General features: G+C 37.1%; 1 protein-coding gene across 1 annotated transcript; it reads right to left on the bottom strand.

Moving 5' to 3' along the window:
• Positions 1 to 936: 936 nt before the first annotated feature.
• On the bottom strand, positions 937 to 27,416 carry LOC128557983 (papilin-like). Its single transcript, XM_053546683.1, has 8 exons — positions 27,404 to 27,416; positions 26,706 to 26,852; positions 25,537 to 25,695; positions 23,298 to 24,263; positions 22,366 to 23,226; positions 21,642 to 21,693; positions 2,561 to 2,718; positions 937 to 1,550 (listed from the first exon to the last, which is right to left on the bottom strand). The coding sequence occupies exons 1-8, from the start codon at positions 27,414 to 27,416 to the stop codon at positions 937 to 939; spliced, it is 2,970 nt and encodes a 989-aa protein (XP_053402658.1).
• Positions 27,417 to 27,962: the final 546 nt, after the last annotated feature.

The following is a 27,962-nucleotide window of genomic DNA, read 5'->3' on the forward strand; positions in this document are numbered from 1 at the left end:
GGGCTACAGTCGTTTATAGGGTGTGGTATTTGGTACAAAACTATACTGAGATGTGTTAAATGTATAATACATAATTGACAAGTACCTTATAATATTATTATGTAAATGTAAATGACCTTTGCTTCACACATGTGATTAGATGTTATATGTTCTGTATTTCTCTTGTGTATGGGCCGGAGGCCTTATTATGCAATAAAGAATGAATTGAATTGAATTGAATAGATAATCCATTTAGTACATCTACGTAACGAAAATTAGAAATTGCTTAAAATGTATTACATCGAAAATAGCTGAGCATACTTTTTGGGTGATATGCATTGGCTTCTAGAAATTTGAAGTTACGCTCCACTACAAGAACGTTCATATTTTTTTGACGTGATACATAATACTTATTCGCTCTCATATAAATATCAACAACATCGGTAGCCTGATGTTAGAGCGCCCGCTACGAGTGAGAGAGGTCGTGGGTTCGCTCCCTGGCCACGTCATACCAGAGTCGTAAACAATGGTACGTGTAGCTTCCTCTCTTAGCGCTCCGCATTAAAAGGGTAGTCTAGGACGTTTATACCCGTTGTAAGTATAATGTTACTGGTGGTGTATCATGTCACGCGCCTACGTCGTCATATTCAAGTGAGATAGAACTAGTTTGGCATAATGCTCACTGCATCATTTACATGACTGAAAACACTTAATCCGAATACAAATAAAAATCATATAAATACCCAAATTGCCAGTATTTTTGTTTTCGGTTGTCATTTCAGTGTCTTTTGTTACTGTTGTATTATTGGTATGTTTATTTGTCACGTTTGATACATCGGCAGTAATCTGTCGCAGTGTCGTGAATGTGTCTTTGTTTGTAGCACTTGATATAATTGATATAGACATGGTTGTCATATCTGCTTTCGTTGTCCTCTCCGATTCAGTAGCTTTGTGTGTTTACTCAACGGTTGTGGTCCCCGTTTTCCCGACCGCAGTAGTCTTGTGCGTTGACTCATCAGTTGTAGTCTCTGTTTCCCCGACCGCAGTAGCTTTGTGTGTTGACTCATCTGTTATGGTCCCCATTTTCCCGACCGCAGTAGCCTTGTGTGTTGACTCATCAGTTGTAGTCTCTGTTTCTCCGACCGCAGTAGCTTTGTGTGTTGACTCATCCGTTGTAGTCTCCGTTTCCCCGACTGCAGTAGCTTTGTGCGTTGACTCATCCATTGTTGTCTCCGTTTCCCCAACCGCAGCAGCCTTGTGTATTAACTCGTCAGTTGTAGGCTCGGTCTCCCCGACCGCGGTAGCTTCGTGAGTTGGCTTATCCGTTGTAGTCGCCATTTCCCCGACCGCAGTAGCTTTGTGTGTTGAAACATCCGTTGTAGTCTCCATTTCGCTGACCGCAGTAGCTTTGTGTGTTAACTCGTCAGTTGTAGTCTCCGTTTCCTCGACCGCAGTAGCTTTGTGTGTTGACTCATCAGTTGTAGTCTCAATATTTTCATATGTTGTTGTTTCAATTGAATCAGATTGTGCTGTGCGCTTTGTTCTGCGGACTGTTGTTTTAGTTGTTGGAACTGAAATAGCAAATTTGTTTCAAACCCTGAATTCATTCAAGAGATGGATTTTTTATCATTTAGATGTAAAACTAAATAAAAGGTTTAATAAAAGCTTCCATGACCAACGTATAAGAAAGGGCACAACTGATACAAAGCAATAAGACGGAAGTAGTTTAGTCAGTGCAAAGGTACTCTGACCACAAATGACATACATCTAATACCAAAAACTAGGACAAACACCTCTTTCGATTTCAGGCTTATTAAGTAATTTAAGTCGTTCGCTTGTCCCAATCAATCTCTACAAGTTTATCGATTCTTAATCAAATTATATCCACGTTCTTGGTTATGAATCGACCAAACACTGAATAAAGCTTTTTATTGTATTTTTCTTGAGAAGTAATATTATCAAATACAGACAGAAGGGAAAAGTGCAAAGAAATCCAAATACCACGCAAAAAGTTTTCGGATCTTGTATGACGTATTCGGCTAATAAAATTTATTGCTAAGCATTTATCGAAAAAATAAAAAAAATAAACGGAAATTACCCCATTCACTCAGTACTCAAATAACCTGTATCTAGGATAAAATCTGAAAAGCAATGGTCCTTGTGTTTCAGATAAGCAGAGCCTTACCTCATATTAGAAAATTATATACTTATAGTCATCTTGGAAAGCTCCAGCTGGTATTTTTGAATATTGGAAGTGGGAATTCATCAACGATGAAAATAATGTAACCCTAAATAATCCAGTGAAAGATGCTTGATTTATATGTTTTCGGGCGTGACCCAAACCTAACAGGTCCCTGATTGTTATTGCGATTATCACTATATTTGAGTTTTGCAAAACACAGTATACAACATACCCTTAATATTTGACATTTGTGTTTTCTCTCACTGAATAATTTGTATTTGCCGACTTAATAGTCGTGCTTACGATTTCAGTTATGGTGATGTTGGTAGTTAGCATGCCTATGACCTGTTCAATAACACAGGAATCGAGTCTATACAGGTCACATATCTACCGACTTACTCTGTGGGATTTCTTCTTTGTATGATCCTGGAATGGTGTGCACATCAATATAGTCCGTCCGAATAGTTCCACCACCGTCGACAAATTGCCTGACGAGTACCAATATCACCCTGATATTCGGAGAGGAAGGGTCTAATTCTACTGTCGCCCAGTATTTTCTGGATTAAAAAAATGAAACCATTGTTCTATTTGTACTTTTAGTTTAAATCATATTTATCTGCATCTTTCAAATGACAATACACATTCACAAAACCAGCATGCTAAAGGCAAACGTAATTTAACAATTTTATAAATGCACGACTATTCGAAGCATAAGAACTGGCCGTGTCACAATTTTTAACAACATAAAGAGATTTAATCACTACCAACAGCATTGTCGATGTAACTTCGTACCATGACGATAAATTATAAGTACAAAAAATGAAAAACAAAATAAGACAATGAAAAAAACAACAACTTTATTTTAGAGAAAGCAAACAAAGAATTAAAAAGGCTTGTGTTGCCAATTTTCCTACCCAGCGGCCAAATCACAAATTCTTAATATCTATGTAACAAAATTCCGCGAAAGCCGGTGCTATAGTGCGCGAGGTGTTTCCACTTCCATTTTATCAAGCTTTAATTATTTTGCTTGGTTGCATTCTACGCTTCCAAAGGATCTTCTTTCAGATTTTATTGAAATTGTAGTATTTCAGACTGGAGATGAACAATGTACAAGAATTGAATCTTCTGATAAAAAGTGGAACTCCATTGTCTGGTGACTAAGGTCGCTGACCCCTTACTGATGTGTGTTAGAAACTGCGCTTGAGGCGTATACTTCTTCACGTGAAGAAGTAAGATTACGGAAGGTCGTAGGTCATGTGGAGAAGCAAGATTACGGAAGGTCGTAGGTCATGTGGAGAAGCAAGATTACGGAAGGTCGAAGGTCATGTGAAGAAGCAAGATTACGGAAGGTCGAAGGTCATGTGAAGAAGCAAGAATACGGAAGGTCGAAGGTCATGTGAAGAAGCAAGATTACGGAAGATCGAAGGTCATGTGAAGAAGCAAGATTACGGAAGGTCGAAGGTCATGTGAAGAAGCAAGATTACGGAAGGTCGAAGGTCATGTGGAGAAGTAAGATTACGGAAGGTCGAAGGTCATGTGGAGATTCACAGATCTTACTTAAACGTCATACGTCTGCATTTTGTTATCTTGTGGACTTACTCAAAGGTGGCATGCATACTACGAGAAAATATTCTACCAGAGTAACTTTTCTATTTGAATTGTCGACATATTTACCATATTTTATGGTATTCCGTCTGTAAAAACAAAAAAACAAAAAACTTCATCTTATATCGTTGCCTAGTGGTTAAGACTTTGGACTAGCAAGTTTACTTATTTTCAAGGCATTTGTTCAAACCCCACCATAGCCAATCTTTATGCTTACGCTTTGAACAATTGTTTTGATAATTTTATTGCACATGTCTATAAGAAAATCTTTATTCTTTATAAACAAATATGTATCATGAACATAAAGATCAAGGGTGAAAAACAAGGTAAAGGCTTATTTAAAATCTTATTTTTGCACATCTAAGGGTAAAGTTCAGTTTTATATATTCATTTTGGGAAAAGTATTCCCACTTAATGAATCTTGGAAATGCGACAAAAGTTGTATTTTCCTTATATAGCTCTTCATTTCATTTGAACTTTACATAAATCTTCAGGCTCATACATCAAGGTGATGTAAGATGTCTCATAACTCTTTACTTTTCATATAAAATTGTCTCCCTTTGTAACTGTACTAAACTGTTCACATTTTAACTGGTTTTACCAAATTGGCGATGTCGTTGTGCGGGCGAGCGGATGGACGGATTGATGGCGTCTCGCTTGGACTGATGTATTGAAATAAATTTTGGCTTATAGATTGGGATATTTCAAAACGGAGTAAGTGGGTTCAAGTTTAACCTTTCGTCTGCTAAATTTCTATAATGGACTTGTCCATCATTCAATTTGGGCAGTACCATTCATTATTCGAAGGGGTATTCACTGAAAATTTACTGACTGAAAAGCGAACAGTGCAGATCATGATTAGGCTGCACGGATGTGCAGGCTGATCTTGGCCTGCACAGATCGCAAAGGCAAAATCCCTTGTCACCAACAGGCTAAGAGATAACGTCAATATAACATAATTAATAGAATTAATGAGACTTTACACAGTGAAAGGTGGTAATAAATGAAAGTAAAGAGCAAAAAAATCTATATCCTTTAAATAAACTCCTTTTTTGTTCTTTGTTTTTCATATTCCCAGTTTATAATGTAACACAATAGCTTAAAATCCAACGAAAGGAAATCGATGTTACTTGATACAACTGTAATACAAAACAAAATAAAATGAAAAAGCACTAGAATAGAACCATAACTCTTTCTTCGATAGATTTAAAGTTTGACTGAACATTAAAGTTTCAATGAGTAGTCATCACAATTATTTAGCATTTAGTGGGGATATGAACCAAAGTAGAGGCACCTTTAGTTAATTGTTGCCTACTACGAATATACAATTTATGAGAAATATTCTTATTCATATGATTTTTCATAAAATCCGGTAACGCCTTTCAATGGTCCTGTACGTTTGGATAAAAGATATCTACGAGGTAGAATTTGATAAAACCCAATTTTTTTCAAAACTTCAGAATATACTTAAAAAAAAATCAGCCAATATTACAGACGGATCGTATGCTTGATTTTTGTTTTGCTGGATCAGAAAACAATGGGATGGACCTAACGTAGGGTTTTATTAGAGAAGTCTTTGGGAAAATCACCAGTTTAATGACATTTCCGCTAAAAATATCCCTACAATGCAGTGGTCTATAACATGGTGAAATAAAATGTATAGGTCCATGTGCTTGTTTGTGAGAAATTTGCATATTTCAAACTGGTTTCAAGGCATTATGAGTAGGAATTTAACGAGTTAAAATTTCTATTCTAACATGGCTCAATTTGATTGCAAGTTGAACAAAGAAAAAATTCAAGCTCTGTATATTCTGCGATAAACAACGGTTGATGCTCGGACCGGTAATAGAGCATCATGACGTAAATTATGAGGTGCTGAGATATTAAATCACTAATGCCCTCGTGGTTCAATTCTTGCGCATCTAAACTCTGAATTGTGATAAATTAGTCGAAAAGCCACTCGAAGGCCTTGATTATTTGTTAAATGTAACATTTTATCTTTACAGAGGTAGTAACGTTGTCGTTTCAATAAATTTACTCAGGGGTTGCCGTAAATTCATAAAATGAGCCATGCCATGAGAAAACCAACACAGTGCATTTGCGACCAGCTTGGATCTAGATCAGCCTGCGCATCCGCGCAGTCTGGTCTGGATCTATGCTGTTCGCTAACGGTTTCTCTAATTGCAATAGGCTTTGAAAGCGAACAGCATGGATCCTGACCAGACTGTGCGGATGCGCAGGCTGGTCTGGATCCATGCTGGTCGCAAATGCACAATATTGGTTTTGTCATGGCGCGGCTCAAATGACTTTCGTTTGCGTATGCCGAGTCCAAGCTTTATTCTACGTTTTTCGGATAAATGACCTTGAGTCGTGACTTCCGGTTTATCAAACGCACAGAACTACCTTAAGATCGACGTATCTACGCAAGTAGTTGTGTAGTACTCTATATTACATCACCAAGATATTAGTAAGATAAATAAAATCATATTAAAGCATAATTACCTTTGTTTGCCTTGTTAAAAAGTATTTCTATCATAACACACACTTCCATTTTCTATTGATGCTTTAGTTGAAGAGTATGAATGCTTCTGTCGCTTCGCATCATAGCCAAAATATTTGACTGGATTTAGTGTTCCTATTTATTTCCTACCCACTTTTAATTAGCCAGCCGACAACATTGAGATGCCCCCCCATCCCGTAACTGAACACTGTTCAAGTACATTGTCAGTTTGTTCTCGTTAACCTTTACACTGCTAAATTGTTAGAATGAACTGGTCCATCATTCAATTTGGACAGCACGAATTATTATCCGAAGGGGTTTTCACTGAAAATTTACTGACTGAATAGTGAACAGTGCAGACCATGATCCGTGCAGGCTGATCTTGTTCTGCACTGGTCGCGAAGGCAGAAGCACTTGCCGTCAGCAGGCTAAAGAGATTAACTTGAACTAACACATAGTTTTTTATCTACAGAAAGTAAAACTTGTAATAATTTACCTTTGATTGGGTCAGCGCAGAACACAGCAACTGAAAACAAAAATACCTTTAATTTGACAGATGAAAATACCTAAAGATTTTCGGTCACATCTGAGCAACATTATATAACATTTCTCATCTTTCGTGTATTCTGTTTCACCTTTCGTGTATTCTGTTAGAGATTTATAGGAGCAAAAAAACATTTTACATAGAGTCAAATCCCTTTTAGAAATGTATGTTGTATTGATTTTATAATTACGTACCTGTAACATGAAAGCAAATTTCTATTTATTTTAACATTAGGTCTAGTTTTACATTTGTTTTGAGGATATTTCAGGATTTTTCAACAACCTGAACTATACACAAAGATTTGAAACTGCGTGTATCTTCTAATCAGCACTAAGAGGAAATTTAAATAAGTAAAAGTAAAAAAGTAAAACTTAATATATAAATATAAAGTAAAATATAAATGTAAAGTCCATAAAATAAGCAAATGTGTTTGTAAACATGGACGGATCCCAACGGAAGAGGAAGATACATTTTATAGAACTATTTCGATGGCAAAATACACTACATATCGTAGCCCTGACCAACCTATAGATCGGGCCAGTCTGTTTTATAAGTACAACAACACGGTTGACCCATTTAAACGAGTTGTAGTTGACAGCCAGGTGTCGGAATTAACACTTTTGCAATCACATTATATGTAACTGTTAAGGTAAACATTCAGGTCATATGGCGACGTTCCAGCTTTCCAGAAGAAGAAGACGCCATTGTGCCTTTATGGACTTTATATAATAAATTGTAATAACGCATAAACGGGTACCTTAAAATCACCGACTTTTCAAAAATATTTAAATATGTCAAAAGGTTAATTTTATTTTCTCACTTTTCATACTTGAAACGAGTTGTTTAAATTAGCAACGTTCAAAGATTTTTTTCGAAACATGAAAAGACATAACCATCTAGAACTACTTTAATGACAATTTCAACTCAAATCAGTACAATATGCATACCTGTCGGTAGTAAAAGATGTATCAGTAATAAAATCATATTGCATAAGTATAAAGTAGTCCAAACTATTTGTCAACTATAAGATGTTACTTGAAATATGTAGGATATCCTGCTCGTCTGTTTGTTGACAGCTTCCAACTTTTAAAGTTAAAATCTCAAACTATCTCAAACTAGATTATGTTTCAACCATTTAAATTATTAAAGGGCATTTCCGGGAGTCATTACTGCGCCACCTTTAGCGCCGTTGCTGATCTGAGGTTGAATAGTTGTGAACGGTATACGACAATTCAAGTTGTTTCAGCAGGTAAAAACCTAAAAAGCCAGTTCATATCTAATGGATAGGCAAATGCAATGAAAAACAGAGATGCCCATTTAAAAGTAGAAAGACGGAAAAGTAATTAAAATATAGTAACGTTTCTCAAGATGTATACATGTAATAGCGACAGTATATATCTATATTTGTAATATATGTGCAGCAAACCATTTTTAATTAACAATATAAGCTATCAGAAATAAGCAAACGAACAAACATTTGTAAAAATGATTTATCTAGAAATGATTTTTTTTTTATAAAAATCTGTCTAAATTTGAGTATTTCATCTAAATATAATTACGTTTTCTTTCTTTTGTGTATGATGTAAGCCACTTATACAGTAAAAAAGATTAAAAAAAGTTTTCCAGTGAAAATAAATTGTAATAAAATGTGCAATTTTAATATTTTATACGGGAAATTTTCCCGGAAATAAAGATTAAAAATATATTAATTTTGGAATGTGTATACTTAATTATCAAGAATGTAATATATGTACAGAAATAACAATCTAAGAAAATTTGTCAATAAACTTAATTTGGTTGCGATCTTTGCTTCCGAAAGCTCTTTGTGATGTAATTATACTTTAGTTATGCAAAATATAAAAAAGTGTGTGTATGAGTACATCAAGGGCCAAATATGGATGCCATTTGGTGATTAGGATAGTAACATAGTACGAACAAGATAGTAGTATGTAAATAGATTAGTAGATTTGCTCTTAAAGTATGTGTTACTTAAAGGTACTCGTCCAAAGTTTAGATGAAAGTTTTCAACCTGTGCATTTCAAGGTTCGAAGTTCGGCATAGAATGTATACATGACTTTGAAAAATGGTAAAGTGAGTTAAAATACGTGTTAGTTATTGGAAAAAAAGACATTATTTTAAAAGCGTTGCAACGGTTTACTCAGTTTTGAACCATATTTTTTGTTATTTATCAGGATATTTTGCAAACGTCATGCCAATAAGTTTTAACACAGGGCATTTTCATAGAACCCGTGTTTTATGGATTTAAGAGAGAAAAATGTTTTCGATTAAAATGTGTGAACGAGTGGTTTTGAACAAATTTTTCTTAAAATACTGCATTTCAGGTCTAAGTTTTGTTTGTTTACTTAGATACTGACAACGTGGTAACAATGAAAACATTCATGATATGATATTGAAATTTATCAGCAAGGTAAAAAATAATAAAATTAATGAAATATGCACATGTAGTGAACCATATCAGTAAATCAATATCGCGGGGGAGAGGGGCGGGGGGGGGGGGGGGGGAGTGGATAACACAAAAAGGGTAGAAATCCCTTATTTCCATTGTGGTCCCTGTTTGTGATGTTCTGACATAGCGAGGCATGAAACATGATTTTAATAAAAAGAAATACTTAAATGAAGATACTATTGTTATATAAAACATGTAATGTTCCATGTTAAAAATTGCACTTAAATAAAGACTAGTTACAAAGTTTGACACAAAAGGACAAATTTCTGCATGTGTAATCTAATGTTTAAAAAAAATATCCTTAACAGCACTTTTGAAAACAGGAAAGCTGGACAGATTCCTTATTTGAGATGGAAGCATATTCCATTATTTACAATCTAAAAAGGAAAAAAAGACTTCAAACCAAAGCCTTTCACCCCGGGTAGCATAAAAGACCTACTGTCAGTAGACCTTATTCTATATGAATGCACAGAATCTTGGGTCACAAAGTATTGACTTATATAGTCAGGAGATTGACCATTCTTAATTTTGAAAACATGACACAATGTTATTTGTTCCACCCTTTTACAGACTGGTAACCAATTCAATGAAATAAAATGTTCTTGGGCAATATGGGACCTATTTTCCAGATTGAGTATAAACCTGACCAATCTATTTTGGGTAACCTGTAGCTTGTTTTTCCAAAACTGAGATAAGCCGTGAAACCAGAAAGAACAGGAATAGACACTGTATCAAAGCTATAACCAAAAGTCTTTTTAGTATGATCAGTAAGAATTTTTATCAGATTTGAAGTTCAAAGCGTTTGGTTTAACCCACCTTTTTATTAGCACTGTTGTTTTCTCGATCTCTTTTGAAATATGGCTGTCTTTCCTTAAGTCCTGGCTTTGCCTTAAGCCGTGGGTAAGTAAAACACACGAATTTCTAAGGAAGGAAGGATCGTATCGTGAAACGTTCTATGCGTCTGAATCATTTGAAACAAGCAATGTTTTTTACTAATTTTTTTTCAAGAACTGAACCTGTCATAGTGAATTTCTCACTTGATCTACATTTGTTTACATTTTTCACATTGGCGGTGGCAACTCGTTTATATCCAGTGCTTTACACATGCGCGACTTGGTTGTTTCGCTCATTACAGCCCCACCAAACTGTCGTTTTTTCTTTTTTTTTCTTTTGTTTTTTCTTTTTACCTCACCTGAACACGAAGTTTGAAACTCATGAGAATTGGTCAGAATGTTTGTCTTGATGACCTCAAGGTCAAGTTCGGACCTGGGTCATGTGGGCTCAAAAACTAGGTCACCCGGTCAAATCAAATGAAAAGCTTGTTAATACTCTAAAGGCCACATTTATAAACCTATCTTCATGAAACTTTTCATGGAATTACACACTAGTGTAGCATTGAAGGTTCCATGTGCACCGCCGTATGAACACATCTGCGGATGTCTCTAAATTGTTTTTTGTACTTTTAGCATGTGTAAATGTTGAGTTCTGCTCACCCGGGGCTAGAGGGCGTGGACGGTAGCATGCATTTCCACTACCGTCCATGAACAGGCTCAATCAAACCGAGCCTGTAACATTTTCGTTTTTGTTGTGTTGAGCGACCTGTGCAGTTTCCACTTTTTCTATTTTAGTAAGAATGTTTATCTTGATGATCTTTAGGCTAAGTTTTAAATTGGGTCATTTGGGGTAAGAAACTAGGTCACTCGATCAAAACTCAAAGAAAAACGTTGTGTATGTAATAGGGGCTACATTTTACACTGAATTTTCATGGAATTTGAACAGAATATTTATTTTGATGAAGTCTAGATAAAGTTCGAATATTGGCCATCTAGGGTCAAACACTAGGTCAGCCGGTCAAATCAAAGAAAAACGTATGTATGCAATAGGGGCTGCATATTTTCACAGGATCTTTATGAAATTTGATCAGAATATTTGTCTAGATCAAATCTAGGTCAAGTTCTAATACGGCTTGTCTGGGTTCAAAAACTAGGTAGCCAGGTCGAATCAAAGAAAAACGTTGAGTTTGCAATAGGGCTGCATTTTTTCACTGAATATTCGTGGAATTTAATCAGAATGTTTGACTTGATGAAATCTAGGTCAAGTTTGAATACGGGTCATCTCAGGTCAAAACCTAGGTCACCCGATCAAATAAAAGAAAATCTGTGTGTGTGCAACTGGGGCTGCAATTCTCACTAGATATTTGTGAAATTTGGTAAGAATGATCTTCTTGATAAAATTTGTGTCAAGTTTGAATATGGGTCATCTGGGGTCAAAAACTAGGTCACCTGGTCAAATAAAATAATCTTTTGTGTATGCAATAGAGGATGCATTTTTCACAGGATATTCATGGAATGCGATCAGATTGTTTGTCTTGATGAAATGTAGGTCAAGTTTGAATAGGTCATCTTAGGTTAAAAACTAGGTCACTCTGTCAGATCAAAGAAAAACTTAGTGTGTGCAATAGGTGCTGCATTTTTATCTGATGTGCATGGATATTGGTCTAAATGTTTGTCTCTATGAAATCTCAGAGGATTTTTTATCTGATTCACGTGGGGAAAATTATGTCAAGTTCGAATATGGGTCATCTGAGGTCAACAACTAGGTCACCTGGTCAAATTTAAGAAAAACCTTGTGTAGGCAATAGGGGTTGAATCTTTTTTACTGGATATTCATGGAATTTGATCAGATTGTTTGTCTTGATCAAATCTAGGTCAAGTTTGAATATAGATCATCTTGAGACAAAGTCTAGGTCGCATTTTCAAATCAAAGAAAACCTTGGTGTGTGCAATAGGGGCTGCATGATGTGCATGAAACTTGGTCAGAATGTTTGTCGTCATGAAATCTCTTAAAAATTTCTATTTGGGTCACTTGGGTTAGAAAAACTAGGTCACAAGGTTGAATAAAAGAAAGCTTGTTTACACTCTAGGGACCACATTTCATAAACTTCACAAAGCTTGGTCAGAATGTTTGTTATCAAGAAGGCTTAAAAAGTTTCGAATATGGATTACGTGAGGTCAAAAACTAGGCCACTAGGTCAAATCAAAGTAAAAACATATTTACTCTTTAGTGGTCACTTTTTTGCTCAAATGTACGCAAAATTTTGTCAGAATATTTCCATAAAATCTTGGACAAAATCTAATCTGGGTAATGTGGAGTTAAAACTAGGTCACTAGGTGAAATAAAAGAAAATGCTTGTTTTCACTCAAGAGCGCACGTTTTTTGGTCCAATCTTAATAAATATTTATCAGAACATTATTCTCCATGAAATCTCAGAAGGGTCAAAAATTGGGTCAGGTTTGGGCAAAAACTAGGGCGCTAGGACAAATCGAAGAAAATCTTGGTTACATTCTAGAGGCCACATATTTACTCCAATCTTCGTGAAACTTGGTCAATATGTTTATCTTTTTAAAAACTCGGACGAGTTTGATACTGGATTATGTGGTGTCAAAAACATGGTCACTAGGTCAAGCATGTTTACACTATTATGGTGTGTTACTCAGGTGAGTGACCTAGGGCCATCTTTGCCCTCTTGTTTAAATGGTCTGGTTTTTAAACTTAACTGGAATAAAGTTTATAACTTTATAGTGTTTTAATTACATCGGTAGAAAAATTTTTAATTGCTGTTACTTCTTTTACCTAGTGGCCATATCTGGGTCTTTTCAGGCACGTTCGAGGACAGTTGTTAAAAGTTCTAAACAATACTGTAGAGAATTTCTATTACACTCATATAGTGCAGATAAAAATGATAACATTCCAGGTGACAGAGCCACGCGACATTTTGCCCGCATAACTTCTTAGCGAGCGACAGGGTTCTAGGGAAAGTATATGTCAATTCTTCATGGAGAAAATCATCTCTGTTCTCACCTGATGAAGAAGAATCTTTAGTCAATTGTTTGGGAGAGATCTCAGATGAACGTTTTAGCAAAATACTTTATTCGTTAAAACGAATCAATTGCCTTGTACTAACTAAGTGTATAATTACAGGTTTTGGCAATTTCTGCTGTTATTCAATGATACTTGTCTGTCCCTTACCATAAACATATAATAGATAACATGCCAGAGAAAATTTCTTTTTCATTAGTCTTTGACTACAATTTTAAATATTACACAAACTTGATTAGCCCTATTTCAAGTACGGCCCTTGATTGTGCAAGGCTTCATCTTGAAGCAATCGCCTGAACTAACGTCTGGTTACGTGCAGTAAAAAGTCCTGACTTTCAATTTAGTTATAACAACAGCAGTTGTTAAGTGCCATGTGGCGGCTTTAAAAAGTCGGCCCATACATAGACTCCGTGTTGTTATTTGTTTGGTCGTTTGGGATCATGGAGAACATTCTATTTTATTAATAAGCCGGTGCTAAAGGGCGTGAGAAGTGTTGCATATTTCATAACCTCTTATGAACAGACTCAGTCAAACCGAGTTTGCTAATGTTGTTTGGTTGCATTCTATGCTTCCAAAGGATCTTCTTACAGATTTAAATAATGTTTAACCTTTACATAATGTAATAGTATTTAGTCCTATTTAATAGTGACCTAATGTATAACATTTTTCTTTCATAGTATACATTCCTCTTTCATAGAGGCTTAATGTATGTTCTGACGTTAAGATTTTGTTCTCAATTTCTACTTTGTATGTTCCCCACTTGAATTGTGATTAAATGAATACTCTTACTCTGAGGTGCGTCTGTATTCCTTTTGACTAGAGGCTTAAAGCATTTTTTTCTCTGAGGTGCGTCCACAACTTTCATAGTATATTCCTCTTTAAAAGGGGCTTAATGTATATCATGACTTTGAGGTATGGTCTCAACTCCTACTTTGTATCCATTTCACTTTAATGGCAATTTTATGTGTAACTTTACTCTTTTATACGTCCATAGCTTACATAGTATATATTACTCTTTCATAGAGGCTTTATTTATAGCCTTACTCTGGTGCACGGCCACATTGGTTGTATCGTGTAATTCATTAGAAACACATTTAATATCATGCAATTTCTGGGAAACGTTCCATTGCTGTGAAAAAGTCCTGCTTGCCTATGGTAACATCTGGCAAGGAACTTATCTCAGAAAATGGATATATATTAAGTACATCTCGATTATAAAAATGTACTAGAGTATGCAATGTATTGTCTAATGTTATTATTTTCTATAGGTTTTAATAGAATTCAGACGATTACCAACAGTTGGCAAAAATAACAATGTATCACATGAAGAAATCATGTATGAAACTGATGTAAAATGACTTGTATAGGCGATATGTCTTTAGAACTAGCCCACGGGCAACATGTCGAGCCCACCAGCTGTCAAAAGGGCTACCATTTATGATACTGTATGGCGGCACCAGAACTGATTGCGGCAAACATTAGCCGAGTCTTTATACTTATCCTGGTGAATCCACGTATTTCCGTAGCGGGTCATCAACAAAAGCTACTTTTAAGTCTAACCAGACATTACAATTTACTGACCCACGGCAAAATTTTCTTCACCGTGTGAATACCAGCTAGAATATTTTGTGAGGTAGACTAAGTTTTACAGAGAGCCTAACTATTTGTTTGGTGGTTATGGGGGATGGTCCTATGCTTTTGTTGATTCTTGTAGCATTGACACTAATTGCAGAACCACAAAAAATCGAAACTCCTGCTTAGAGAAATATAAAACCGACACAGAGAAGCTTAAAACATGTCAGGGATAAGTGACTGCTAATGACTCTAGCAACAGACTTCCTTTTAAAACAATAAGTGAAATGCGGAAAATATTTACAAGAGTAATAATTTCATATCATATCATAAATTCGAATTTTGGGTCCTCTTAAATCATTACGAGCACAGAACTTTACATTTTATCAGCTCATATGATAAAAATGACAAAACAAAATCGATGACAGTTACATAAAAATCTAAAAAACAGAAATTTCATACGCCCGTTTGGAAAAAAACGGGGCGTACTATATGATGGCGCGTGCGTCTGTCCTCCGTCTGTCTGTCCGTCATAATTCGTGTCTGGGGCATAACCATTAAAGGTATTGACTTTAAATTTAGCCTATAGGCAGATGGAGAAAAGACAATGTACACAGCGTTTGAACCAGCTCTGTAGGTCAAAGGTCAAGGTCATAAATTGAGCTAAAATGCCACAATGTCCATCATATTTTGTTTCTGGAGCATAACTAAATAACCATGCAAGGTACTGACTAAAGTTGGCTTGTACGTAGATGATGATAAGAAGAGGAGCAGAACACACAAACCGGGTCTTCAGGTCAATGGTCAAGGTCACAAATTGAGTTAAAGAGTCAACTTTGTCCATCATATTTTGTGTGGAGCATAACTTATCCACCATTCACAGTATTGACTTCAATCTTGACATGTAGGTAGGTGGTTATTAGATGATGTGCATGAACCAGGGTGGTAGGTCAAAGGTCAAGGTCACTGCAAGGTCAAATGTTGCCCATCATATTTCCAGAGCATAACTTAAAATATATTTCTATTTGGCAAATCCCTTTTTGTGGACATTTTTTATAGAATTACTTCCCTTTGTTGTTACAATAAATAGCTTGTTTTGTAGCTTTTTTATTATTGGCCGTATGGAAAAAACCGAGACCACTTTACTGTGGTACAACATTGATGGTGTAGTTTGACATTTTTGTGCCTGGTAAGGATTTTTTTTGTGGACATATTTTTTTCAAGAACTTTTTTCTTTTTGTTGTTTCTACCCATTTATTTTTTTTAAAAGGTCCACTACTAACATCAGAGCGAGTATTATATGAAAACGAGAGTTTGTAGCTGAGACTTCCTATTTACTGAAAATATGACCCACTGCATCAGATCTGACCAAGTACAGCTCGTTTAAATGGGCCAGCCGTGTTGATGTACTTATAAAATAGACTTACCCGGTTTATAGGTTGGTCTGGGCTATAGATATGTATTGTATTTTGCCATCGGAATATTTCTAAAAAATGCTTCTTCCCCTTCCGTTTGGATCCGTCAATGTTAACAAACACGTTTGTTTATTTTATGGACTGTAGTCATGAATATGTTCAAGAATAACCAACAAATAAACAAACAAAAAATGCCAACTTTAAACCGAAAGTATGTTTTCCGACTGCTTACGAACCCGTCGCGCATCTTCGGATTTTTTTCTGAAGAATCCTTCGAAACGAGACTATAATTTATAAAAAGATGCAACATATATTATATGCCCAAACGACAACGTGATTTTTACAAACTTAGCACAGGGAATTCAACATTTTTGTAACTCACAAAAACTTCATGAAAATCATTCTTATGATACAGGTATTATACAGCTATACCACTGGCGCCAGACCAGAAAAATGTCTCTGTACATGTACATATACTCTACCCCTAGGTATTCTATAAGAACCATAGTCATAAAGGGGAAAATATACTAACCCGTTTCAATCGCACATTTCATACCTAAAACACGCAGTTCGGTAAAAGTGTACTATGGATATCAAACAAGTGGTAATTTATCTTCCACTGTGTACCGGTCACAATTCTTCAATACTTCTTTACCTTAGAAAAACAACGCGTAGTTTCTAGTTTTTTCAACGTTTTACAAAAAACTTGCTTGAACTTCCCTGGTGAAGTTCCGTTCTAGATTACAAAACCATTGTGATTGGCTGTTGTGAAAATGTATGTCAATCGTCATTTTAATACACGTGTTCGCTAAAATGTGAAAATGCAGCATAAATGTGGAAAATGAATAAAATAAACAGAACAGATGTAGACCAATGTATGATTTCAAATTAAATATCATATACAAGATAAATCTCATTCATCATTTTGAGTTTTAATGTAAAATTGTGATTATTTTAAATTCTGTCTTTGTTTATTTACATTTCGCCTAACATGTGCACACCGCCGTGACCTCTAGACCGGATGTTCATTAGGGAAGGTTACGCAAGTTTTTTCTGTAACGTCGACGAAAGCGTAAAATATGTTGATTATCTCTGAAATATGGAATATTGAGACAATGTGACTGGTGCACGATGGAAGATAAATTATTGCTTGTTCAATATACTAGGTACCCATGCACCGAACTGCGCGTTTAAGTTGAGAAATGTACGCTTGAAACGGGTTAGTATATTTACCCGTTCATTACCATGGTTCTTATAGAATACCTAGGGGTAGGGTATAACATGTACAGAGGCATTTTCTTTCTGGTCTGGCGCCAGTGAGCTATACTACAAGTTTTCGGGAGGACAATTTAGGCCCTTCCCGAATAAAAGTGTTTCCACAAAATCGTCTGCAAACTTTTTCAGTTAATCTCTTTTCAGCATAGTTTTAAGAATATAAATGAATATCTATCTTACACTGTATGATGTGATTGAAATTTACCTAAATACACTGATTTATGTACATATGGCTACATTATTTCAATAAAATTTTAGAAATTAAACACATTGTCTTGGCCTAATATATGTCACGGTCAATTTACATTCAGCGAGAAAAAGTTTTGACTATGATCGCTTCATGATGAACATGAACCTTGATATACTTAATCGTAATGAAAATACTTTGAATCTGGTTGATATTCGTGACATGTCCAAAAGATATCGTCGTGATACGATATCACTGGAAACGACGATGTTAGCTGTTTATTGTCAAGAGAGCGAAAAATCAGTCATTATATGCTACCGTGTATGAGTGCGGGCAGGGATATGTCAGTTGTCATAAGTGAAATGTTATTTGCTAAATGATATTTATCATTTGCTAATTGCCATTTGTCAATAAGTACTTTCTGAATGCGAGTTGCGAGTTCAGACGTGCAATTTGCTAAATGCTATTTGCCATTTGCTCAATTGCTAATTACAATTTGCTAATTGTTGTTAAATGTTATTTACCAATTGCTAATTAAAATTTGCTTATTGTTCATTTCCGGAATGTTATTTGACAGTTGCCATTTACTAAATATCATTTGCCAATTACTATATGTTTGGCAGCCAAATATATGACAATTTCACATTGTATGAACAAAGATACATCAATCAAGCGTAGCGTTTATTCAAGATAAAACCATACTATACTTAAATGTGATGCCAGTGTCAAAAATATCAATTTATTTGTATAAAACAAACACAATTTGCCGCCATTTTGTGTATGCTTTTTTTGTTCGCGTGACGTCACAATGGCGACTCTCTATCCGGTTCGCGCGTTTTGTATTTATACTTGAAATGGATTAGAAATAAAAGAGAGAAAAAAATAAGGTTTAGAAAGAAACCTCCAGTATTGTCACTAACGAAACTTAAGAGTTTCAGTTAGAGGAGTACGTCTCCAAAGCGCAGCAAATCCAGGTTGCGCAGCAAGTCCAATTCGGAAGAGTAAGTCTTCCAAGTGCAGCAAGTCCAGTAAAAGGTGTAAGTCTAATTTGGAAGAGTAAGTCTTCCAAGTGCAGCAAGTCCAGGTTGCGCAGCAAGTCCAGTAAAAGGAGCAAGTCCAATTTGGAAGAGTAAGTCTTCCAACTGCAGCAAGTCCAGGTTGCGCAGCAAGTCCAGTAACAGGAGCAAGTCCAATTCGGAGGAGTAAGTCTTCCAAGTGCAGCAAGTCCAGTAAAAGGAGCAAGTCCAATTCGGAAGAGTAAGTCTTCCAAGTGCAGCAAGTCCAGGTTGCGCAGCAAGTCCAGTAAAAGGAGCAAGTCCAATTTGGAAGAGTAACTCTTCCAACTGCAGCAAGTCCAGGTTGCGCAGCAAGTCCAGTAACAGGAGCAAGTCCAATTCGGAGGAGTAAGTCTTCCAAGTGCAGCAAGTCCAGGTTGCGCAGCAAGTCCAGTAAAAGGAGCAAGTCTAATTCGGAGGAGTAAGTCTTCCAAGTGCAGCAAGTCCAGGTTGCGCAGCAAGTCTAGTGAGAGGACCAATTTAAATTAGAGGAGCAAGTCTAAGAAGCGAAGCAAGTCTAAGAAGCGAAGCAAATCTAAGACGTGAAGCAAGTCCAGGAAGTGAAGCACGTCTAAGAAGCGAAGCAAGTCTAAGACGTGAAGCAAGTCTAGGGGTACAGCAAGTCAAGTATATCTAGGAAACCTTCATCGTGTATACTGCTTGGAAGATACCTCAGATATTGTCACCATTATAGTTAACCCAAAAATTGACAGCCAGTAACCCCCAAATATTCATGTGCAAATACTGAAAAATAATATGTTTTGGTGTTACGTTGGTACTTTGTTCAATATGTCGGTGTTATCGCATAAAATGTGCGTGAAACATATTTTATCTATTTCCTTCCATTATAATATGTCACAAGTCGTTCGATCCATGTAATTTTTCTATCGATACAGCAAGGGGAAAGATTCATTAATGTATCAATTAATACCGAAGAAATACAAAATCCGCCTTCAAAACGGTTCCCTTGTCGTCATTCTCACAAAGTATTTGGAAAACGAACTTGATGCCTATTCAAACACAATGTCTCCATAGCCATTTTTCACACTGCTTAGCTCAAAAGATATTGGTCAATGAACTCATCGGGTGTTCCTCTTGCGCCGATTTCCGCCATTCATTTGTGTTATATCACACACACATATGACAATTTTATGTTATAAGCGCACTTTCGTGCTACCTACTGGAAATACACATTGAAAGACTGTTCCTCTTTTTGCATGATTGTGCAGTAGTGCATTCCTTAACATGTTCACACTTTTTAACAAAATGGTCTCCGTGGTCGAGTGGTTAAGGTCGCTGACGTAGAACCACTGGCCTTTTACCGGAGTGTTTTCGAAACCCCGAATAGAGTGCAGAATTCTTCATGTGCTGAAACCACCCAGCTGGCTTACGGAAGGTTGGTGGTTCTACCAAGGCACCACCCTTGATGCAGTAATGCCCGGCGGGGCACCTGGTGTCAAAAGCTGGAAAAGTCTCCATATAATGGTGGGCCGGTGGTCTAGTGGTAACACGCTTGACTGTCAATCCAGAGGTCCGGGGTTCGAATTCCGGACCAGGAACTGGAGATTTCTGAGATGCTCTTGAGTGTCTCCCACCTTACTAGAGGCCTGTACTGGTTCTTCCCAGGAAAGACGGCTTCGCGTGTATCAGTGTTATACACCGGGCACGTTAAAGAACCAGACTGTCTATTCGCAAAGAGCGAGGCTAAGTTAGCCGGACACGTCTGTATATACAACGTTCTCTCTGTCTTTTCTGGGGGCTTTATCTCATTCTGTCCCTCTAGTCAGATCGTTCTGTGTCTGTACTAGTAGAGGATGAATTTTGCGCCCTGTGTGGCTGCGTTTGCCATATGTAAAGCGCAGTTGAACGTCAAGGTCGCTATATAAATCTGGTATAATAATAATAATAATAATAATAATTATAATAGTAATAATAAAATCTGTAGGTGTGGCTCTAAGCCCAACAAAAACAATGCTTAACATAATGAAACGAAACAAAAAAAAATGCTTCATTGAAGTGAGCATTTAATTTATTCAGCGCAAGATTTCAGTAATGAAGAGCATTTATATCTTATGATAAACATTTATTTCACATAGAGTATTTTGAAACATCAGACCACCCCCATACAAAATTTAAAGAAAAAGAAATAAAATCCATAACAAATCCTTTTGAAGCCCAGAACGTACCCAAAAGATAATCACATGCTCTTTGATTGTAGCTATACATACGAGGTAATTGAATGTGAGAGACTCGCGTCCCTTGGCATCGATCGAAGCAGTTATATTATACAAACACATTTAATGAGCTTAAGGAACTAAAAGACCAAAAAATGTCAAACATTAGAGTTCAGTTCTCCTCAAAAGGGTGTCTTGTACATTACACTGGCAGCGTTACAGTTTTTATGATTTCGGGGTTTTACAAATAAATTATACAGAATTTTATATAGCTACAGTCTACCCACATATGTACCCTCGTTTAGTTTCATATTTTTTCCATTCAAGCGACAGGAAATGGAGAAAGTCTATATCAAAAACGTTACAGCAAAGACCGACCTATGTATAATTCATTTTTTTTTTATACACGATTTCTAAAGACAACACGTGTCGAGTCAGTCTTGATACACGATTTCTAAAGACAACACGTGTCGGTGCAAGCAAATACAAGATTTCTAAAGCCAACACGGGTTAAGTCTGTCATGAGTACTAGAAACGCCCAAGACATATATGAGCCACGCCATGAGAAAAACCAACATAGTGCGTTTGCGACCAGCACGGATCCAGACCAGCCTGCGCATCCGCGCAGTCTTGTCAGGATCCATGCTGTTCGCTAACAATTTCTCTAATTGCAATAGGCTTTGAAAGCAAACAGCATGGATCCTGACCAGACTGCGCGGATGCGCAGGCTGGTCTGGATCCATGCTGGTCGCAAACGCACTATGTTGGTTTTCTCATGGCGCGACTCATATAATGATTCATAACAACAAAGCAAATACTGCGAAGAGAGCCATTGTTATCACTGCTGTTGATGATAGACCTGAAAGAAAGATAACGGTAATTTGCAAACATTTCTTGCAACATGCGCATACAAAAATCTCAATGAAATATAGACATTCACAGGCGATATGAGTAAATGATGAATGAACAGTAAACTAAATAGAGGTTTGTAAAGAAATGATATGTTTGTTTTAGACATGCTAAACGATCTTTAATTATCAATATAGATTATCCATTTAGTACAACTACGTAACGGAAATTAGAAATTGCTGAAAAATATGACATCGAAGGCTGTGCATACTTTTTGGGTGATATGCATTGGCTTCTAGAAATTTGAAGTTACGCTTCACTACAAGAACGTTCGTATATGTTGACGTGATACATAATACTTATTCGCTCTCATATAAATATCAACCATATCGGTAGCCTCGTGGTACTGCGCCCGCTTCGAGTGAGAGAGGCCATGGGTTCTTTCCCTGGCCACGTTTTACCAGTCGTAAACAATGGTATATGCAGCTTTCTCGCTTCGCATTAAAAGGATAGTCTAGGACTGCTATACCCATTGTAAATATAATATTACTAGTGGGTATCATGTCATGCGCCTACGGCGTCATATTCAAATGAGATAGAACTAGTTAGGCATAATGCTCGCTGCGTCGTTTATATGACTGAAAACACTGAATCCGAATAAAATTAAAAATCATACAAATACCCAAATTTCCAGTATTTTTGTTTTCGGTTGTCATTTCTGTGTCTTTGGTTACTGTTGTATTATTGGTATGTTTATTTGTCACGTTAGATACATCGGTAGTAATCTGTCGCAGTGTTGTGAATGTTTCTTTGGTTGTAGCACTTGAATCAATTGATATAGACAAGGTTGTCCTATCTGCTTGCGTTGTCCTCTCCGATTCAGTAGCTTTGTATGTTGACTCATCGGCTGTTGTCCTCGTTTTCCCGACACCAGTAGCTGTGTGTGTTGACTCATCAGTTGTAGTCTCAGTTTCCCCGACCGCAGTAGCTTTGTGTGTTGACTCATCGGTTGTGGTCCCAGTTTTCCCGTCCGGAGTAGCTTTTTCTGTCGACTCATCAGTTGTAGTCTCTCTGTCCCCAACCGCAGTAGCTTTGTGTGTTGACTCATCGGTTATGGTCTCCGTTTTCCCGACCAGAGTAGCTTTTTGTGTTGACTCATCTGTTGTAGCCTCCGTTGTCCCGACCGCAGTATCTTTGTGCGTTGACTCATCTGTTGTAGTCTCTGTTGTCCGGACCGGAGTAGCTTTGTGTATTGACTCGTCAGTTTTAGTCTCCATGGTCCCGACCGCAGTAGCTTTGCGTGTTGACTCGTCATTTGTAGTCTCTTTGGTCCCGACCGCAGTAGCTTTGTGTGTTGACTCGTCAGTTGTAGTATCCGTCTTCCCAGCTGCAGTAGCTTTGTGTGTTGACTCATCAGTTGTTTTCTTCGTTTCCCCGACCGCAGTAGATCTGCGTGTTGACACGTCAGTTGTAGTCTCCTTGGTCCCGACTGCAGTAGCTTTGTGTGTTGATTCGTCCTTTGTAGTCTCCCACTCCCCGACCGCTGTAGCTTTGTGTGTTGAGTCGTCAGTTGTAATCTCCGTCTCCCCGACCGCTGTAGCTTTGTGTGTTGACTCATCGGTTGTGGTCTCTGTCTCCCGACTGTAGCAGCTTTATGTGTTGACTCATCCGTTGTAGTCTCCGACTCCCCGACCGCTGTAGCTTTGTGTGTTGATTCGTCAGTTGTAGTCTCCGGCTCCCCGACGGCTGTAATTGTGTATGTTGACTCATCCGTTGTAGTCTCCGTTTCCGAGACCGCAGTAGCTATGTGTGTTGACTCACCCATTGTAGTATCCGACTCCCCGACCGCAGTAGCTTTGTGTGTTGACTCGCCCGTTGTAGTCTCCGAGTCCCCGAACGCAGTAGCTTTGTGTGTTGACTCATCCATTGTAGTGTTCGATTCCCCGACCGCTGTAGCTTCGTGTGTTGACTCATCCGTTGTAGTCTCCGACTCCCCGACCGCTGTAGCTTTGTGTGTTGACTCATCCGTTGTAGTCTCCGTCTCCCCGACCGCTGTAGCTTTGTGTGTTGACTCATCCATTGTAGTCTCCGACTCCCCGACCGCTGTAGCTTCGTGTGTTAACTCATCCGTTGTAGTCTCCGACTCCCCGACCGCTGTAGCTTCGTGTGTTGGCTCATCCGTTGTAGTTACTGTTTTGTCGACCGCAGTAAATTTGTGTGTTGACTCGTCAGGTGTAGTCTCCGTCTCCTCAACCGCTGTAGCTTTGTATGTTGACTCGCCCGTTGTTGTCTTCGTTTCCTTGACCGGAGTAGATTTGTGTGTTGACTCATCAGGTGTAGTCTCCGTCTCCTCGACCGCTGTAGCTTTATATGTTGACTCGTCAGTTGTAGTCTCTGTTTCCCCAACCGCTGTAGCTTTAGCTGTTGACTCATCGGTTGTGGTCCCCGTCTCCTCGACCACTGTAGCTTTGTGTGTTGACACAACATTTGTAGCCTCAATATTTTCATATGTTGTTGTTTCAATTGAATCCGACTGTGTTGTGCGCTTTGTACTGCGGAAAGTTGTTTTAGTTGTTGGAACTGAAAAAGCAGATTTGTTTCAAACCCTGAATTAATTCAAGAGATGGATTTCTTATCATTTAAATGTAAAACTAAATAAGAAAGGGCACAACTGATACAAAGCAATAAGACGGAAGTAGTTTAGTCGGTGCATAGGTACTCTGACCGCAAATGACAAAGTCAGATGTATCGGATAATACCAAAATCTAGGACAAACACCTTTTTCGATTTCAGGCTTATAAGTAATTTAAGTAGTTCGCTTGGCCCAATCAATTTCTACAAGTTTATCGCTTATTAATCAAATTATATCTACGTTCTTGGTTATGAATCGCACTTTTGTCGACCAAACACTGAATATAGCTTTTTATAGTATTTTTTTCTTGAGAAGTAACATTATCAAACACAGACAGAAGGGAAAAGTGCAAAGAAATCCAAATACCACGCGAAAAGTTTTCGGATGTTGTATGACGTATTCGGCTAATAAAATTTATTGCAAAGCATTTGTCGAAAAAAACAAAAAAACAAACAAACGGAAATGACCCCATTCACTCAGTACTCAAATAACCTGTATCCAGGATAAAATCTGAAAAGCAATGGTCCTTGTGATTCAGATAAGCAGAGCCTTATCTCATATTAGAAAATTATATACTTATAGTCATCTTGGAAGCTCCAACTGGTAATTTTGAATATTTGAAGTGGGAATTCATCAACGATGAATATAATGTAACCCTAAATATTCCAGAGAAAGATGTTTAATTTATATGTTTTCGGGCCTGACCCAAACCTAACAGGTCCCTGATTGTTATTGCAATGATCACTATATTTGAGTTTGCAAAACACAGTATCCAGCATACCCTTAATATTTGACCTTTGTGTTTTCTCTCACTGAATAATTTTATTTGCCGACTTAATAGTCCTGCTTACGATTTCAGTTATGGATTTTGTTTGTTTTGGATTTAACGCCGTTTTTCAACAGTATTTCAGTCATGTAACGGCGGGCAGTTAACCTAACCAGTGTTCCTGGATTCTGTACCAGTACAAACCTGTTCTCCGCAAGTAACTGCCAACTTCCCCACATGAATCAGAGGTGGAGGACTAATGATTTCAGACACAATGTCGTTTATCAAATAGTCACGGAGAACATACGCCCCGCCCGAGGATCGAACTCACGGCCCCGCGATCCGTAGACCAACGCTCTACCTACTGAGCTAAGCGGGCGGGTAGTTAGCATGCCTATGACCTGTTCAATAACACAGAAATCGAGTCTATACAGGTCACATATCTACCGACTTACTCTGTGGGATTTCTTCTTTGTATGATCCTGGAATGGTGTGCACATCAATATAGTCCGTCTGAATAGTTCCACCACCGTTGACAAATTGCCTGATGAGTACCAATGTCACCCTGATATTCGGAGTGGAAGGGTCTACTTCTACTGTCGCCCCGGTATTTCCTGGATTAAAAAAGTCAAACCATTGTTCTATTTGTATTTTTAGTTTAATCATATTCATCTGCATCTTTCAAATGACGATACACATTCACAAAACCAGCAAGCTAAAGGCAAATGTAATTTAACAATTTTATAAATGCAAGACTATTCAAAGCATAAGAACTTGCCGTGTCACAATTTTTAATAACATAAAGAGATTTAATCACTCCCAACAGCATTGTCGATGTAATTTCGTACCAAGACGATAAATTATAAGTGCAAAAATGAAAAACAAAATAAGACAATGGAAAAAAAAACAACTTCTTTTCAGAGAAAGCAAACAAAGAAGTAAAAAGGCTTGTGTTGCTAATTTTCCTACCCAGCGGCCAAATCACAAAACTTAATATCTATGTAACAAAAGTCCATGAAAGCCGGTGCTATAGGGCGCGAGGTTTTTTCACTTCAATTTGATCAAGCTTTTATTTTGTTTGGTTGCATTTTACGCTTCCAAAGGATCTTCTTTCAGATTTTACTGAAATTGTAGTATTTCAGACTGAAGATGAACAATTTACAAGAATTGAATCTTCTGATAAAACGTGGAACTTCCGTTGTCCAGTGATTAAGGTCACTGATCATTGACCGATGTGTGTTAGAAACTTCGCTTGGGTCGTTTACTTCTTCAAGTGAATAAGCAAGATTACGGAAGGTCGTCGGTCACGTGAAGAAGTAAGATTACGGAAGGTCGAAGGTCATGTGAAGAAGCAAAATTACGGAAGGTCGGTGCTTCTACCCTTGTGCCAGCTCCTGTCTAAAACAATGCTTGAAGGGACCCCTGAGGTCTTTTCCCACGATAAAAAGCTGGAAAAGTCGCCGTATGATCTATCATTGTTTCGGTGTGACTCAAAAGTAGACACAACAAAAATACTTTAGTTACTGAGTGCTACATTGACATTGTCAACAATCATTAATTTTAAAAGCGATATCATTACCGTTTGTCTGCTATAGGAAAGAATATGTTTGAAACAAAATGTTACCATTTGAATCATACACGTGAACGTCTTGGATATTGTGCGTTTCAATTCCATCAAACAACCTTGGTATTTCACTTTTTATGGCCGAAGTGAAAACGTCTTCTCCAACGATACCCACGAAAAAGTATGGTAAGTCTACAGCAAAACTCACTGAAAACAAAAAAAAAATAAAGATTTATAAATTAATTTTCTCCTCTGTCTTTCAACAAATTTCAATTTAATTTTAAAAGAAACATACTGCCATCTGTTTGCATTCCATATCTCTATCTCTATGTTTTCCCGACATAACAAGGCGAGCTTAAAACCCTCTGTTTTTTTCTTTCAAAAGATGATTTTTCTGTGAATTGCTTCTTTTCCACTCTCCCCTCTCCCCATAAAACAAGATCGGAAAAAAATGTATTGCTTATTTTCTACGGAAACATTATATACATCAAATATTTATACTATTTTATTCATCATCTTTCAGACTTTGTTTGAAATTGGTCCATCATTAATGATTTAGGCGAAGTCAATTACTGTGAAACAAATTTCTTGGAAAAGTGTTACCCTTACATGATGCTCCATCATCGGATCTTGCTGCACAGATAGCGTATGTAACTAGTAACACCGTTAAGTAGCTTAACGAATTGAGTAAAATCTTTAAAATTCACAAATCTTACTTAAATGTCATACGTCTGCATTTTGTTATCTTGTGGACTTACTCAAAGGTGGCATGCATAATACGAGAAAATATTCTACAAGAGTAACTTTTCTATTTGAATTGTCCACATGTTTACCATATATTATGGTATTCCGTCTGTAACAAACAAAAAACAACAAACTTCCTCTTATATCGTTGCCTAGTGGTTACGACTTTGGACTAGCAAGTTTACTTATTTTCAAGGCATTTGTTCAAACCCCACCAGAGCCAGTCTTTATGTTTACCCTTTGAACAATTGTTTTGATAATTTTATTGCACATATCTATAAGAAAATCTTTATTCTTTATAAACAAATATATATCATGAACATAAAGATCAAGGGTGAAAAACAAGGTAAAGGCTTATCTAGAATCTGATTTTGCACAGCTACAGGTAAAGTTCAGTTTTATATATTCATTTTGGGAAAAGTATTCCCACTTAATGAATCTTAGAAAATTCGACAAAAGTTGTATTGTCCTTATATTGCTCTTCATTTCATTTGAACTTTACATAAATCTTCAGCCTCATACATCAAGGTGATGTAAGATGTCTCATAACGCTTGACTTTTCATATAAAATTG

Source organism: Mercenaria mercenaria, chromosome 6, assembly GCF_021730395.1.
Source record: "Mercenaria mercenaria strain notata chromosome 6, MADL_Memer_1, whole genome shotgun sequence".
Classification (NCBI taxonomy): Eukaryota; Metazoa; Mollusca; class Bivalvia; order Venerida; family Veneridae; genus Mercenaria; species Mercenaria mercenaria.